Source organism: Hylobates moloch, unplaced genomic scaffold (genome assembly GCF_009828535.3).
Source record: "Hylobates moloch isolate HMO894 unplaced genomic scaffold, HMol_V3 SCAFFOLD_21, whole genome shotgun sequence".
Taxonomy (NCBI): domain Eukaryota; kingdom Metazoa; phylum Chordata; class Mammalia; order Primates; family Hylobatidae; genus Hylobates; species Hylobates moloch.
In genome coordinates, this window is record NW_026652296.1 from 15,556,689 (window position 1) to 15,573,365 (window position 16,677).

At 37.7% G+C, this 16,677-nt stretch overlaps 1 protein-coding gene across 1 annotated transcript; it reads right to left on the reverse strand.

Moving 5' to 3' along the window:
* Positions 1-11,545: 11,545 nt before the first annotated feature.
* On the reverse strand, positions 11,546-13,177 carry SEMG1 (semenogelin 1). Its single transcript, XM_032142135.1, is given in 2 exon segments — positions 11,546-12,858; positions 13,102-13,177. Coding segments are annotated over 2 exon segments (1,389 nt in total).
* Between the last annotated feature and the right edge of the window lie 3,500 nt (positions 13,178-16,677).

The following is a 16,677-nucleotide window of genomic DNA, read 5'->3' on the forward strand; positions in this document are numbered from 1 at the left end:
ATAGGAGTAAGGTGGTATTGCATTGTGGTTTTGATTTGCATTTCCCTGATCATTAGTGATGCTGAGAATTTTTTCGTATGTTTGTTGGCCATTTGTATATCTTCTTTTTTTTTTTTTGAGATGGAGTTTTGCTCTTTCACCCAGGCTGGAGTGCAGTGGCGCCATCTCAGTTCACTGCAAGCTCTGCCTCCCGGGTTCACGCCATTCTCCTGCCTCAGTCCCCGGAGCAGCTGGGACTACAGGCGCCCGCCACCGCGGCTGGCTAATTTTTTGTATTTTTAGTAGAGACGGGGTTTCACCGTGTTAGCCAGGATGGTCTCGATCTCCTGACCTCGTGATCCGCCCGCCTCGGCCTCCCAAAGTGCTGAGATTACAGGCGTGAGCCACCGCACCCAGTCTGTATATCTTCTTTTCAGGATTGTCTGTTCATGTCCTTAGCCCACTTTTTGATGGGATTGATTGTTTTTTCTTACTGATTTGTTTGAGTTTGTTGTAGATTCTGGATATTAGTCCTTTGTCAGATGTATAGAATGTGAAGATTTTCTCCCACTCTGTGGGTTGTCCATTTACTCTACTGACTGTTCCTTTTGCCGTGCAAAAGCCCTTTAGTTTAATTAGGTCCCAGCTATTTATCCTTGTTTTTATTGCAATTGCTTCTTGCCTTTGGTCATGAAATCCTTGCCTAAGCCAATGTCTAGAATGATTTTTCCAATGTTATCTTCTAGAATTTTTATAGTTTCAGGTATTAGGTTTAAGTCTTTAATCTATCTTGAATTGATTTTTGTATAAAGTGTGAGATGAGGATCCAATTTCATTCTCCTACATGTGTCTAGCCAATTATCCCAGCACCATTTGTTGAAAAGGGAATCCTTTTCCCCACTTTATGTTTTTGTTTGCTTTGCCAAAGATCAGTTGGCTATAAGCATTTGGGTTTATTTCTGTGTTCTCTATTCTGTTCCATTGGTCTATGTGCCTATTTTTATACCAGTGCCAAGCTATTTTTGTGACTATATCCTTATAGCATAGTTTGAAATCAGGTAGTGTGATGCGTCCAGATTTGTTCTTTTTGCTTAGTCTTGCTTTGGCTATGTGGGCTCTTTTTTGGTTCCATATGAATTTTAGAATTGTTTTTCCTAAATCTGTGAAGAATTATGGTGGTATTTTGATGGGGATTGCCTTGAATTTGTAGATTGCTTTTGGCAGTATGGTATGGTCATTTTCACAATATTGATTCTACTCATCCATGAGCATGGGATGTGTTTTGCATTTGTTTGTGTCGTCTATGATTTTTTTTTAAGCAGTGCTTTGTAGTTTTCCTTGTAGAGGTCTTTCAACTCCTTTGTTAGGTGTATTCCTAAGTATTTTATTTTATTTTATTTTTGCAGCTATTGTAAAAGCGGTCGAGTTCTTGATTTGATTCTCTGCTTGGTCACTGTTGGTGTATAGAAGAGCTACTAATTTGAGTACATTAATCTTGTATCTGGAAACTTCGCTGAATTCATTTATCAGTCCTAGGAGCTTTCTGGAGGAGTCCTTAGGGTTTTCAAGGTAAAAAGTCATATCGTCAGCAAACAGGAACGGTTTAACTTCCTCTTTACCAGTTTGGATGCCATTTATCTCTTTCTCTCGTTGGATTGCTCTGGCTAAGACTTCCAGTACTATGTTAAAGAGGAGAGGTAAGAGTGGGCATCTTTGTCTTGTTCCCATTCTCAGGGGGAATGCCTTCAACTTTTCCCCATTCAGTATTATGTTGGCTGTGGGTTTGTCATAGATGGCTTTTATTACATTAATGTATGTCCCTTGTATGCCGATTTTGCTGAGGGTTTTGATCATTAAGCAATGCTGGATTTTGTCGAATGCTTTTTCTGCATCTGTTGAGATGATCATGTGATTTTTGTTTTTAATTCCGTTTATGTGGTGAATCACATTGACTTGCTTATGTTAAACCATCCCTGCATCCCTGGTATGAAACTCACTTGATCATGGTGGATTATCTTTTTGATATGTTGTTGGATTCGGTTAGCTAGTATTTTGTTAAGGGTTTTAGCATCTGTGTTCATCAAGCATATCGTCTGTAGTTTTCTTTTTTGGTTGTGTCCTTTCCTGGTTTTGGTATTAGGCTGATGCTGGCTTCATAGAATAAATTAGGGTGGGTTCCTTCTTTCTCTATCTTGTGGAATAGTGTCAAAAGGATTGGTACCAATACTTGTTTGAATGTCTGGTAGAATTCTGCTGTGAATCTGTCTGGTCCTGGACTTTTTTTGTTGGTAATTTTTAAATTACCATTTTAATCTGGCTGCTTGTTACTGGTCTGTTCAGGGTATCTAACTCTTTCTAATTTAAGCTAGGAGGGTTGTATTTTTTCCAGGAATTTATGCATCTCTTCTAGGTTTTCTAGTTTATGTGCATAAAGGTGTTCATAATAGCCTTGAATGATCTTCTGTATTTCAGTGATGTCAGTTGTAATCTCTCCTGTTTCATTTCTCAGTGAGGTTATTTGGATTTTCTCTTCTTTTCTTGGTTAATCTTGCTAATGATCTATCAGTCTTATTTATCTTTTCAAAGAACCAGCTTTTTGTTTCATTTATCTTTGTTACTTTTTTTGTTTGTTTGTTTCAATTTTGTTTGGTTCTGCTCTGATCTTGGTTATTTCCTTTCTTCTGCTGGGTTTAGGTTTGACTTGTTCTTGTCTCTCTAGTTTCTTGAGGCATGACCTTAGATTGTCTGTGCTCTTTCAGACTTTTTGATGTAGGCATTTAGGGCTATGAACTTTCCTCCTAGCACCGCCTTTGCTGTATCCCAGAGGTTTTGATAGGTTCCATCATTATTGTCATTCGGTTGGAATAATTTTTTAATTTCTATCTTAATTTTGTTTTTGACCCATCCCTGTTTTTTTTTAAATTTAGATGGCTTTCATTTCTTTTTCTTGCTTGCTTTCTGTGGCTAGAACTCCAAGTACAATGTGAATAGAAATGGCAATAGCTGCATCCCTGTCTTGTTTCTGATCTTAAGGAAAAGCTTTCAGCTTTTCAGCATTGAGTATAATATTGGTTGTGGGTTTTACTTTTTAGGTAAATACCCTGTGTCATATTTTAAAAGGTTATTGTACTCTTTTTTTTTAGGTTAAAAGAGACATCAGAAGCAATTGAGGGACTGTTGAGTCCTCTAGGGATAAGGAGGCATTGCACTGGATACTTTTTCTAAATGTTTTTTTGCAGTGTCATCTGTCTCATTAACAGTGGTTTTTGTCTTAAAAGTCGCTGCTTGAATATTTAAACTGACATGATTTGTTGTTTTCTTATAAATACATGCTGACAATAAACCCATCATAAATTTTCACTATGTCATCTATAGGCACTTTTTCTGCAGGGTCAACAGTGTCATTTTTATTGTTTTGAGCCTGCATTCTAAGTGTGACCCATCACATGCAGTCAGATGGTATTTCCTACTTGTGACTCCATGTTGACCCTCAAAAATTTTAGGATTTTGGAGTATTTTGGATTCTGAATTTTTTGGATTAGGGATTTTCAACCTGTACTCACAAGTATTGCCAAAATCAGCCTTTCTCAATCAAGTCAATCCCGTTTACTGTAGCTACAAAAAAAAATACATAGAAAAATATTCTACCTGGCAGTGAAAGATTTCTGTAAGGAAAACTACAAAACACTCATGAATGAAACTGTAGATGACCCAATGAAATGGAAAAGCATCCTATGCTCAAGGATTGGAAGAATTAATATTGTTAAAATGCCAATACTGCCCAAAGCAATCTCCAGATCCATTGCAACATCTATCAAATGTCATTCCTCACAGAATCAGAAAAAAAGCAATCCTAAAATGTATATGGAACCAAAAAAGAGTCTAAACTGTCAAAGCAATCCTTCCAAGTCACCCTTCCAAGTCATCAGTGTCTATTACAGCACACTCTATGTCCATGTATAGACATTATTTAGTTACCACTTATAAGTGAGAACACACAGTTTTTGACTTTCTGTTTCTGAGTTCTTTCACTGAAAATAATGGCCTCCAGTTCTATCCATGTTGCTGTAAAGAACATGATTTCATTCTGGGGAAATTTTTTGACCTCATAGCTACTTCAGACAGCAAGACCAATTAGAGCTAAAAAGAGCACGACCAAAAAACAAAAAATGAAAATGTGGGAAATGAGGTGTCCAGTGTATCTTGAAACTCTTTGTGTTACTTTTGGGAATTTAAAAGTCTATACCCATGTGTAGCATTGTATATTTGCCCCAGTGCTGTGAACATGCTCAGGAAAGGCCTAAGAATGCCCTAATAGTTACCTCTGGCTGAATTCCAGGCTGTGTGTGAGTAGGAAGTGAAGTCCAACGTTGAGTTCCAAACTGCTTGCTGCAACAATGAATATATACCTCAACATATACACATACAGCCCTTTGGAAAAGTCCAGGTGAGTTACATAATTTAAGATCATTGCTGTCCACTCATTACCTGACTAGTAAGCTAACAAAACAGAGACTTTAGTGCACATGACACGTAACGTAGACTTCACAAAATTAGTCCAAGAGGTTACCAAGCGAGTAATCAGCAATGAAAACCACATAAACAAATAGTGAAGAGATAATCTGTTTCCAAAGCTGCAAATTATATTATGTAAAGAGTCCAGTTTTATTTAAAAAATTATGAGACATGCAAAGAAACAGGAAATATTACCCATACACAGAAAAGAGGGGAAACAATAAATAGAAATGTTCCTTTAAGGCCGGGAGCAGTGGCTCACACCTGTAATCCCAGCACTTTGGGAGGCCGAGGCGGGAGGATCCCGAGGTCAGGAGATCGAGACCATCCTGGCTAACATGGTGAACCCTGTCTCTGCTGAAAATACAAACAATTAGCTGGCGTGGTGGCTGGTGCCTGTAGTCCCAGCTAGCTGGGAGGCTGAGGCAGGAGAATGGCATGAACCCGGTAGGCAGAGCTTGCAGTGAGCCGAGATTGCACCGCTGCACTCCAGCCTGGGCAACAGTGCGAGACTCCATCTCAAAAAAAAAAAAAAAAAAAAAAGAAATATTCCTTTAGGAGTCCCAGACAATAGCCTAGTGGAGAAAGACATCAGTTAGTATACTCCAAGAACTAAAGGAAATCATGGAGAAAAAGACTAAAGAAAAGTATGAAAATCATGTCTCACAATATTGAAATAATTCAAGATAAGTGATGAAGTTGTAAAGTACAATCGCTGAAATAGAAATTCACCAGAGGGGCTCACCAGCAGGTAGGAATGGACAGAAGAAAAACCCAACATAATTATAGGCCAATCGAGATTGTACACTCTGAGAAACAGTAAAAAAAAAAAAAATAAAAATAAAAAAAATGAATAGAGCTTCAAAGACCTATGGAGCATAATCTATGTAAAAACATATGCATAATGGGAATTTCAGAAGAGAGAATGAGGCAGAGGATATTTGAAGATATAATGGCTAAAAACATTTTGATTTTGCTTAACAATATTAATCTCCACATCCAAGAAGCTCAATGAATACCAAGTTAGAAAAAAAATCTAAGAGATCCACACCTAGACAATTTATAATCAAAATATCAATGACAAAGATGACTAATCAATAAGCTTAGCAGATTATTTCTTATGAAAACCATGCAAGCCAGAAGATAGTGAGAGAACATATTAAAAGTGGTGAAAGAAATATTTGTCCAGCAAGAATTCTATATCGTGGCAAATCTATCTTTAAAGTCAGGGAAAAATTAAAATACTCTCAGATACATAAATACTTCAAGTTCGTCACCATTAGACTTGCCATACATGAAATACTTATAGACATGATGGTATATATAGAAAACTCTTAAGAATACATACCACCCCAAAATATTATTAGAGCTAATAAATGAATTCAGGAAGGTGGAAGACATAATATCAATGTATTATGCATATGAAATTGCATCTGCATTATGAAAAAACCCATTTGCAATAGCCTCAGAAGAATGAAATACATAGTAGGTCACTTAAGCAAAAAAAAATGGCAACACCTGTACACTGAAAAACAACAAATCATTGTTCAAAGACATTAAAAAAAAGACAGAGCCATTTCATGTTTGTGAATTGAAGACTTGATATTACTAGGCTGCCTATTTTCCATATTTGATCTATAAATTCAATAGAATTCTTATAAAATTCCAGATGACTTTTTGCGGAAATTGACATGTTAATCCTAAAATTCATGTGTAAATACAAGACACCCAGAATAGCCACCACAATCTTGAAAAAGGGTGAAAATTTGGAGGACTCACACCTCCCTATTTCAACACCTACTACAAAGCTGCAGTATCAGGGCAGTGTGGTAGTAGCATAAAGATAGACACATACATCTAAGGAATAGAATTGAGAGTCCAAAAATAAACCATTATATTGTAAGCTCACTTATCTTCAACAAGGGTAGTAAAACCATTCAGTGGGGAAAGTCTCACCTTTTCAGCATGTCATCCTAGGAAAACTGGATATCCACGTGCAAAAGAACACAGTTGCAACCTTATATAACACCACATACAAAAATGGACTCAAAATTTAAGAAGACCTACATATATCAGCTAAAATTATAAAACACTTTGAAACAAAACATAGGCATATATCTTTGTGATCTGGTAATCAACAACAGTTTCTTAGATATGCCACTAAACACACAAGTAAGGAAAAAAGTAGATACAATGATAGATGAAAGTTAAAAACTTGTGAGTCAGAAGACACTAACTTGAAAACGAAAGGACAGTCCACAGAATGGGAGAACACATTTGCAAATTCTATATCTGATAAGGGCCTAGTATTCAAAACATAAAAAGAATTCCTAATGGCAACAATAAAAAGATAAAATTTATGAATAAAAATCGGGTGATGGATATTAAGAGACATTTTTCCAAAAGAAAACAAATGGCCAATAAGAAATGAAATGATGGCTGGATGTGGCGGCTCACGCCTGTAATCCCAGCACTTTGGGAGGCCAAGGTGGGTGGATCACCTGAGGTCAGGCATTCAAGACCAGCCTGGCCAACATGGTGAAACCCCGTCTCTACAAAAATACAAAAAAATTAGCCGGGCATGATGGTGGGTACCAGGAATCTCAGCTACTCTGGAGGGTGAGGCAGGAGAACAGGAGGTGGAGGTTGCAGTGAGCCAAGATCATGCCATTGCACTCCAGCCAGAATGACAGAGCAAGACTCCGTCTCAAAAAAAAAAAAAAGAAAGAAAGAAAGAAATGAAATGATGTGTGATATCTTTAGTCCTCAGGAAAAATACAAATCAAAACCACAACATGATACCACTTCACACCTTTTACAATAACTATAATCTTAAAAAACACACAATAGCAAGTGTTGATGAAGATGTGGAGAAACAGCAACATTCATACATTGCTGGTGGGACTATAAAATGGTAGAGTCATTGTAAAAACAGTGTGTCAGTTTCTTCAAGAGTTAAACAGTGTTGCCATGTGACCCAAAAATTCCACTTCCATGGTTATACAAAAGCGAACTGAAAATGTATTTACACAAAAATTTGCACATGAATGTCCATAGCAGCATTATTAATAATTAGTAAAAACAAGAGCATCTTGGAAGAAAGGAACCTTGATCTGTACCTTGCATGGAATGCACGTATTAATCAATTTGAACCATCAACCTTAATATAGATGCTAAACCTATGCTGCTTCTAGGGAAAGATATCACAAACAGAACATTTTTGCAGCCTTGGAGAAGGCAAAATTTCTTAGACACAATAATATTCAATTTAAAAGGGAAAATAGATATATTTGATTCTGTCACACTTTAAAACTTCTACTCTTCTGAATACACCATCATTAAGAAAATGAAAAAAAAAAAAAAAAAAAAACCCAAGCCACACATTGGGAGAAAATTTCACTCCTGGGTATTTACCACAGATAATTAAAAATATATGTTATTGTGCCTTGTACAGGGATTTATGTGATATCTTAATTCACAATCGTTCATTTGGGAACACCAAATGTTCATCTATCAGCAGATAAATGGAAGAACAAATATGGAGACTCAAACAATGTAATATTATTCAACAATAAAAAGAATGAACTGCTGATACATACAAAAACAATCAATCTCAAACACTGAATAACAGTCAGACACAAAAGGTAATGTTATTATATGATTTCATTATGTAAGGATTAAAAACAAGCAAGTTATTAGTTTCTATGTCAGTATAACATCTGCCCCTGAATGGCTTGGAGTGAATTTGAAAGGGGCATAAGGCAAGATTAATGTTCTCTATGCTCATCTAGGTGTTGTGCAACCACATGTATGTGTTTGTCAATCTCATTCAAACAGATATATAAGATCTGTGCATTTCTTCGTATGAATTTTACCTCCATTTCAAAGAACATATAATAAAAATTGTTTTATTATTATTATTTCCAAATTTGTTGTCATTCCGGCACTTTTCCCTGAGCACTTGGGCTGTGATCATCTCACTCAATACATCTAAGCATTTTTATGAGATGGTTATTATATCCCCTCATTAAGAGGCAGGAGGTCAGTATCAGAGATCCTGTGGCCCAAGACTATGCAAGTGATGGGAACAAAAGTTCATGCTAATTGTACCACAGCACACAGCAGTTATGACTCTGGCTCTTTTGCTTGTTTGCATGTCAATTTATGTTTCCCTCTCCCATGCAATCAGCAACACGTCAGGGAAACTGTTTAATGTATTTCTGTCCATACATAGAAGAGAGAATCTGTTCAGCAGACTGTAGCAGGTAATTCTAGCTTCTCTGATGCTAAGGCCCCTAAGCCCATCATAACCTGTCCTTTCTAACTGCTGGGCTGGGAAAATAAAGCAGGTGGCTGAGCACAAAGTCTCTATTCTCTTGGGAAGGTAGCAGTGAAGAGAGATGGCGTTCTCATGCCACTATGACAAAGTCTCTAATCACACACCTACAGGCAACATGAAGACATTAAGACCTGATGGAGATTTCTTTCTTTCTTTCTTTCCCTTTCTTCTTTCTTTCTTTCTTTCTTTCTTTCTTTCTTTCTTTCTTTCTTTCTTTCTTTCTTTCTTTCTTCTTTCTTTCTTCTTTCTTTCTTTCTTTTTATTTCTTTGCTTTCTTTCTTTCTTTCTTCTCTCTCCTTCCTTCCTTCCTTTGTTCTTTCCTTCCTTCCCTCCCTCCCTCCCTTCCTCTCTTTCTTTCTTCCTTCCTTTCTTTCTCTTTCTTTGCTTGCTTCTTTCTTTCTTTCTTCTCTCTCCTTCCTTCCTTCCTTTGTTCCTTCCTTCCTTCCTTCCCTCCCTCCCTTCCTCTCTTTCTTCCTTCCTTTTCTTTCTTTCTTTCTCTTTCTTTCTTTGCTTGCTTCTTTCCTTGCTTGCTTCTTTCTTTCTTTCTTTCTTTCTTCTTTCTTTCTTTCTTTCTTTCTTTCTTTCTCTCTCTCTCCCCTTCCCTCCCGCCCTCTCTCTCCCTCTCTCCCTCTCTCTCTTTCTCCCTTTCTCTCTTCCTTCCTTCCCTCCTTCCTTCTTTCCTTCCTTCCTTGCTTCCTTCCTTCCTTCCTTCCCTCCTTCACTCCCTCTTTCCTTTCCTTTCCTCTCCTTTCCGTCTCTCTCTCTCTTCCTTCCTTCTTTCTCTTTCTTTCTTTCTTTCTTCTCTCTCTCTCTTTCTTTCTTTCTTCTTTCTTTCTTTTGAATATCTACAATATTGAGTCAGTATGTACTATGAAGATTGCTGTGTCAAACTTTTCCATGTTGCAGATGTGGGACTTAAGCTTGCGGGGAAGAACAGATTTAGGTAAAGATATACAGGTTATTGTGGCGGAATTGGAACTAGAATCCAAATCTCTTATTCTTAGGCTTGTGAGTTTCTCACTCCCCTATGTTGGCCTCTTCTCCTGAAGGTTTAGCTTTCTCTGGAAACTTTTTTAAAATGGAGGGGGAAAAGGCAGTATAGGCAGCAGAATTTCCATTATGAAGACACCACCTGCCTCAAGATTCCTTTGACTGGTCCTCCGGTCTTTCCATCCACAGGTGACATTTTAACCCACTTGCTGTTACTGAAGTTGTGCAGATTAAACATTTGGTGTAATTGCATCTCAATGGATACTGTAGGAGTAAGACATTCTCAAGCTAATTGAAGGGATGTGCTACTGTGGAATTGATCCCCAGGGCCTGTTGCAATACATTTTCTCTTGTCTTTCTGGGATATTTTTAGTTCCTGGGGTCTTACTAGTGCCAGGGTCATGAAAGCCTTTAGTGTTGGCCTCAGGTGGTAGACATGTGACTGGTAGACTAACAGCACCCTATTTTTAGTGTTGGTTTCTATCAATACATCTTGAAATGTGGCTTTGATTACTGTTCTCCCTAGTGCTTCAAAAATGTCCCTTTATTTTCTTTCAAAACCATTTATATTAGAAATGCCCTCAACCCCTTGAGCCACTAGGAATCCAGAGAAAACAGGAGTCAAAAGCAGATGAAGCAGAAAATGATCTCTTTATTGGAAGTTTGAAGGGGCTTCAGGTTAAGAAAGCCTAATTCAAGGAAGCATGGGCAGGTGGTGTCATCCATGGACCAAGGGTCTGAAACTACATGGGAGTCTGCATCTCAGAAACATCACAGAATTCACTGAGGTCAAGTGACACCTAGAGAGAAAGAAGAGAATCAGTGATGTGAGTATAGTAAAAAGTGAAGGGTGGGGATGGTAGCTGGGCCCCCTTTCCCCTTCAGCTCCAACTGTACCAGCCCTCTATTACTAGGATACCAGGCCACTAGTTGCCAGCTGGGGCCACTGTTTCTACTGCTTGCCCTCTCTTCAAGTGCAGTGTTACTTATTGCAAAGAGGCAAGGAAGCACCATTACCCCTCTCAGGGCTTCAGTTTTCTTCTCCTGATGTTGTAAACATCCAATTGGCCCATGAGATCCCTCACCATCTCTTGTGTCTCTCTTTCCATCTCCTCTTTCACAACATGAACAGGGATTTTTCTACATATCTCTTTCCTGTATTCTGAGAGGGAGGACTGATAGTCTTTGGGCTTGTGGTCTCTGAAGGAGCATAGATGAACCCTAACAGGGATGCAAGAACATTCACTGGTGTGCAGAAAGAAAATATTAACTGCTGTAATCCTTTATACTATATAGGAAAGAAATTGAGGTTTACTAACTTAAAGTATAAGAACTGACAAGAGTATACCATAAACTTATAAATATGCATATGTAGTCAGTACATGTTCAAAAAAAAACCTTTAGCAGGTAGGCATATATAAAAAAATATTATTGAAGAATATTCAATTAAGGATAGGAATTCTAGGACCTCATGATAGGCCAAACATCCTTCTGTGCCACTACCAGACCCTCTCCTCACCAGGGAATGGTGAGGCTCATCTTCCTACCACTTGTTATACAGCACTTCTATTGCTGCGAACAATGGTTATCAATCCCACAAAAGTCCTGGAGAGTCCCCAATAATTCTAAACATTGGGAGAGGTATCTCCTCTATTTGCTAAAAAAAAAAAAAAATTACCTTGATATTGGTCCATCCTTTCACATGGTTACTGAAAGGTAGGTTTATGTAGATAATGGGTTTCGGTCATTGTTAAGACGTTGTACCAAATGACGATCACCGTCATCTTCCTGCTCTATAATTACAATATCCAATACCCCATGAGATCCATGTTGGTGTCTGCTTTTTTGTTCATGACTGAGTAGGTCTTGTTCTCTATTTGTAGATTGGCCAGACCCTCCTTTTGCATTTTCACCATGCCATGGCTCTTGCTTAGGATTTGGTGCCTGGATTTGAGACTTGCCTGCTACTAGCTTTTCAGTTTGGCTATAAATACTGCTTTGGGATACACCTTTCTGCACACCATTTTCTCCAGAGTGGAGTCGTCTTTCTTCTGTACTTGAAGATTGGTATGATAGTTTATTTGCCCTTTGGCTATGTTCTTGCTCTTGACTGGGAATTATTATCTGTTTTTGAGACTTGCCATGTGCTTTCTCTTCAGTTTGGCTATAAATACTGCTTTGGGATACATCTTTCTGCACACCATTCTCTCCATAGTGGAGTTGTCTTTATTCTGTACTTGAAGATTGGTATGATATTTTATTTGCCTTTTGGCCATGCCCTTGATCTTGATTGAGATTTTTTGTCTGGTGTTGATTCTTGTTATATACTAGGAGCTCATCTTGGGTAGAAAAAATGTCTTTGGATCCATGTTGGAGTCTGTCTTGATATGCAGGACAGAGTGAGGTTTGTACTTTACTTGAATGTTCCTCTCTCACTTCAACCACATTTTGGTAATGCCCTTTATTTTGATGATAATTTTGAGTCTCACCTTGTCGTTTGTTAGCTACTAGCTCTTCAGTTTGGAGAACATAACTGCTTTGGGATCCACCTTGTGTTCTACCTTTTTGTGCACCAGAGACGGAAGTTTGTTCTTTACTTAGTCCATGAACCCATAGCCTTTCTTCTGTGTTTGAATATTGACTGGATATTCCCTTTCCAGTTGGGCTATTCCCCCGATCTTGAGAAGGATTTTGTGTCCCACGATGAGCTTTGCCTCCTTTATGGTGTATAACTACCATGTGAAAATGATCTTTTGATTTAGCATGGTCTCTGCCTTCTTGTTTATTATGGAGCAGTTGTTGACTTCCACCTAGATGTCGTTCTGATTTTGTCATTTTATGTTGGGCATTCAAATCATATTGCTGACTTTTTCGGGTCCGGTCATGATCATTGGCATCTACATGATATGTGTGTTGAATAGAAAAACTGCCTTTGGATTCAGTTTGTTGCTTGCCTTTTTGTCCAGAATAGTGCTGGCCCTTTTGTCCATGTGGGAATTGGGAAGATCCACTTGGTAATTGGTCTTTTGATCCACCTGGTAATTGATAATAAAAATGTATGCATACATTATCTCCAAAGCTCCCTTACAACTCTTACCCCCCACTTTTCCCCCAACAAATTATTGATATTTCTAGAAAAGCTGAAGTTTGGGTGGAGAAAATCAATTCTCTTCAATGAGAAGAATCTGTGCCTAAACAGGTTACTGTTTGCACCCCAAATAATCTTAGATTTTTAGCTGTCTGAGCAGCTTTCCCCAAGGCTTACCCTCTCCACTCACCTTTTTGTCCCATCACAGCTGCTTGCTTCTCCAAGATGAGGAGCAAGGAAAGTACGAAGATGATGTTGGGCTTCATCTTGCTTGGAAAACCTTGTCTGAGAGCTAAGCAGACCTTGTCATTTATATCTTCCCTGAGTGAGTGTGCCATGGATGGAGCTTAAATTACAAAAGGCACTGCCTTTTCTTAGCTTATCAGTAAATGCCAACTTCCTCACCCCTGCTGAGTGTGGGACAAAGTCAATGTCCCCAGCAACATAATGTCAAAGGCATTTTCTTTCTTCTGGAAGCCCCAGCAAATTTTTATCAGTCCTTGTAGATCATCATGCCAGATCACTTTCATTTTATGGAATTACAGACAAAAGTAGGAAAAAGACTAGCTTCAGGCTACAAAAGCAATTGGTTTCTGAGAATGCCTTTATATTCTAAAAGTGAGTTTCCCTTCATGATGCAATAATTTAAATACTCTGTTTTAGATAGAACTCCATACTTCCTTTTGTTTTAAAAATGATCTTGAGACACGTTCTATTTTACCTAAGAATGAGCAATCATAGAAGTCCAATGACAAAGAAGATAATGAAACATTATGGAATCCAAAGAAAGAAATTTTAACAAGTAAATGGGGCACACAATGTCAAATATGTCTGTCAAGTTCAACAGAATAAAGACTGACATGTATCCAAAGTTTTTCTTAGTTGTTGCTAGTAACTTTAATGAGAGATGAATACAATTGTGTTGGGTTGTCAGTTGAAGGATGGAGACCGGCTGCAACCTTCTCAGGAAGTCTGAATTCATGGTGGAATGAGAGCTGAGGCTGTATCTGGAGGGTGAGGTAAGCTCCAGATGTGTTTTCAAAGGATGAGAGAATTTTAGTATGCTTTCATGGTGATAGGAACAACTGTTGGAAAAAAAGTAAAAATGCTGGTTTCTAAATTGGGTTCTTTCCATGAAATCTACCTAAACAGTAGAATTTTTTTTTTAATTAAAAGAAGTTTCTACTTCAGTAGTGAATAGCTGAATCCCCAAACAGGCTGTGAGAAATATTTGCCACAATTAATGAATTGAATAATGTATTGTGAGTGGACATGAAGCTAAAATTCCCACTTTTGGTAGAAGCATAGATTTTTCCAATTGTGGTGACATCCTGAAAAGTCTAAAGAAACTTTCTTTACTTTGAGTCATAAAGACTTTGTTATGAGCAGACCACAGGAGAAGAAGAAAGCATCCCAACAGTGTCCCTGTGTACATTCAGAACACCTTGGAGGGTAGTTCTGGGGAAAGGATAGCTTGAAAACTTATTTTCAATTATTCTGTCTTAGAATCTTAACCTTCCTGTAGGCAATGCTCTATGGAAGGGGAAAAGAGAAAGGCCAACCACAGATAAAAGTGCTATGCTATCAAACATAAATCATGTGAGCTGCATAGTTTCTCTATGAGCCACTCTGAGATCTTACCAAATTTATCTGTTTGCCTCAAAGGCAGCAAGTAGTTCCTTATTGCAGAAACCCCAACAGAGTAGGGTGATATTGTTCTGAACTAAAATTGATTACTGTGTCTGCTAACCACTGTAATCTTCCTCACACTTCCCTTAAGAAAATACCAGAAACTGTTCTGTTCCAAGCTTACTGATAAAAAATAGAGTCTGAGATATTAATCTTACTTATGGATCAAGAACAAAACTTTCATCTCATCTAGTGTCCGAAAGATGCAGATAAAACAAAGGGGCACAATATTTGCAAAAACAAACCAGAAAAATGCAATCCAAGCACAACATGTGATTACTATATTCATATTAGAATTGAATTCAATGAAATGTGGAAAAAACCATTTCCAAATGATAAAGGAATGTATTGATAAAGTTGAAATCAGAAATCAGTGATTTGGAAAGCATAAAAATGGTATGGTGATGCATACATCTTAGATATGGAATTATGATGGGGAAAAGATTAAGTGATCAAATGATTTGTCCTGTTGGACAAATGAAAAAAATGCAAAAATATTAAAGTGCACTAAATTGGCACAAAAATCTGAAAGTTTTATACTCATAGGAAAAGAAGAAAACAGGAGGACTTAAATGTATTTTGCTCAATTCTATGGGAAATCACTTTACAACTTAGAAAAGATTCAAATATAGTTATTTTTGGGGAATGGGCAGAAAAACCTGGTTGTGTAGGACTCCACAGAGATTATACCCTCCAAAACGTCAAATTTAATAATTATCCACATATGATAATACTTTCTCAAAAGCTAAGCAGGCCAGATGAGAGATTACAGAACCTGATTATAGCATAATAATTAAAAATACACATTGAAGAGAGTATGAAAGACAATTTTGTTTTCTGCATCACCACTAATCCAATCACAGGCAGCACAGTGCAGAGAGAGCTGCTTTCTTTTGGGGGGAAGGGAATGAAGTAAGGCTTGGACTTTTTCATAGAACCCAATACTAGTCTATAATAGCAAAATTCAGCATTGGGAGGACACCCATGGTGACCCTGGGTGAATACCTGTGGCCTAAGCAGCAAGACCTGCCCCAGCAGCAGAGAGGAACACATAGTTCCAGTGAGATAGACTTGCGTTCTTATCTGTACCACTGGCAGCCAACTACAGCAGCCTTGGATTATGAATAACCAATATAGGTAGGCAGGTATCAGTGAGGAGGAGTTGGGAATGCAGTCCATCATTGTGCCAGCCTCTGCAGCCATGGGTTACAGCCTGGTGCAGAACTGGCCATGGTGGTCCTGGGTTTATGACATCTCCTTGTGCTGCAATGACTGAAACAGTCACAGGCTTACAAACCCAGAACAGATGATCTGCCTAGAATTTCCAGACAGAGTTGAGGGACATTCTCAGACAAAGCCAAACTGGAGTAAGTACCTACCTTAAATTCAATATCTGCATTAAAGTACCTACCTGCAATTCAATAAGTACCTACTTCTTCAATGTGCAGACATCAATGCACAATCACAAGGATCAAGAACAATCGGGGAAGACTGATGACACCAAATTAACAAAATAAGGTACCAAATGAACAAAATAAGATACCATTGATTGGCCCCAAAGACATGGAGATGTATGACCTGCCTGAAAAATAATTTAAAATGGCCGTTCTAAGGAAGCTCAGAGAACTTTTATAAAATACAGATAAATAATTAAATGAAATGATGAAAACAATAAGTGACCAGAAAGAGAGATGTAACAAAGGGTAAAAATGATAACAAAATATCTAATGTCAATATAGGAGCTGAAGAATGCAATGAATAAAATGAAAAGTGTGAAAAGTGCAATACAGTGCATTAACACCAGAAATGATCAAGCAGAAGGAATAATCTGTGAGCTTAAATACAGGTAATTTGACAATATATACTCAGAAAAGGAAAAAAGAAAAAAGAATAGAATGAAGGAAACTTATGAGATGTATGGAATAGCATTAAGTGAGCAAAGGGACAATTTACTGGCATTCAAGAGAAGCTAGAGAAAGATAAACGGAAAAGTAAAGAAAGTTTATTAAATAAGTAATAACAGAAAACTTTCCAAATCTGAGGAGTTCATATATATATATATATATATATATATATA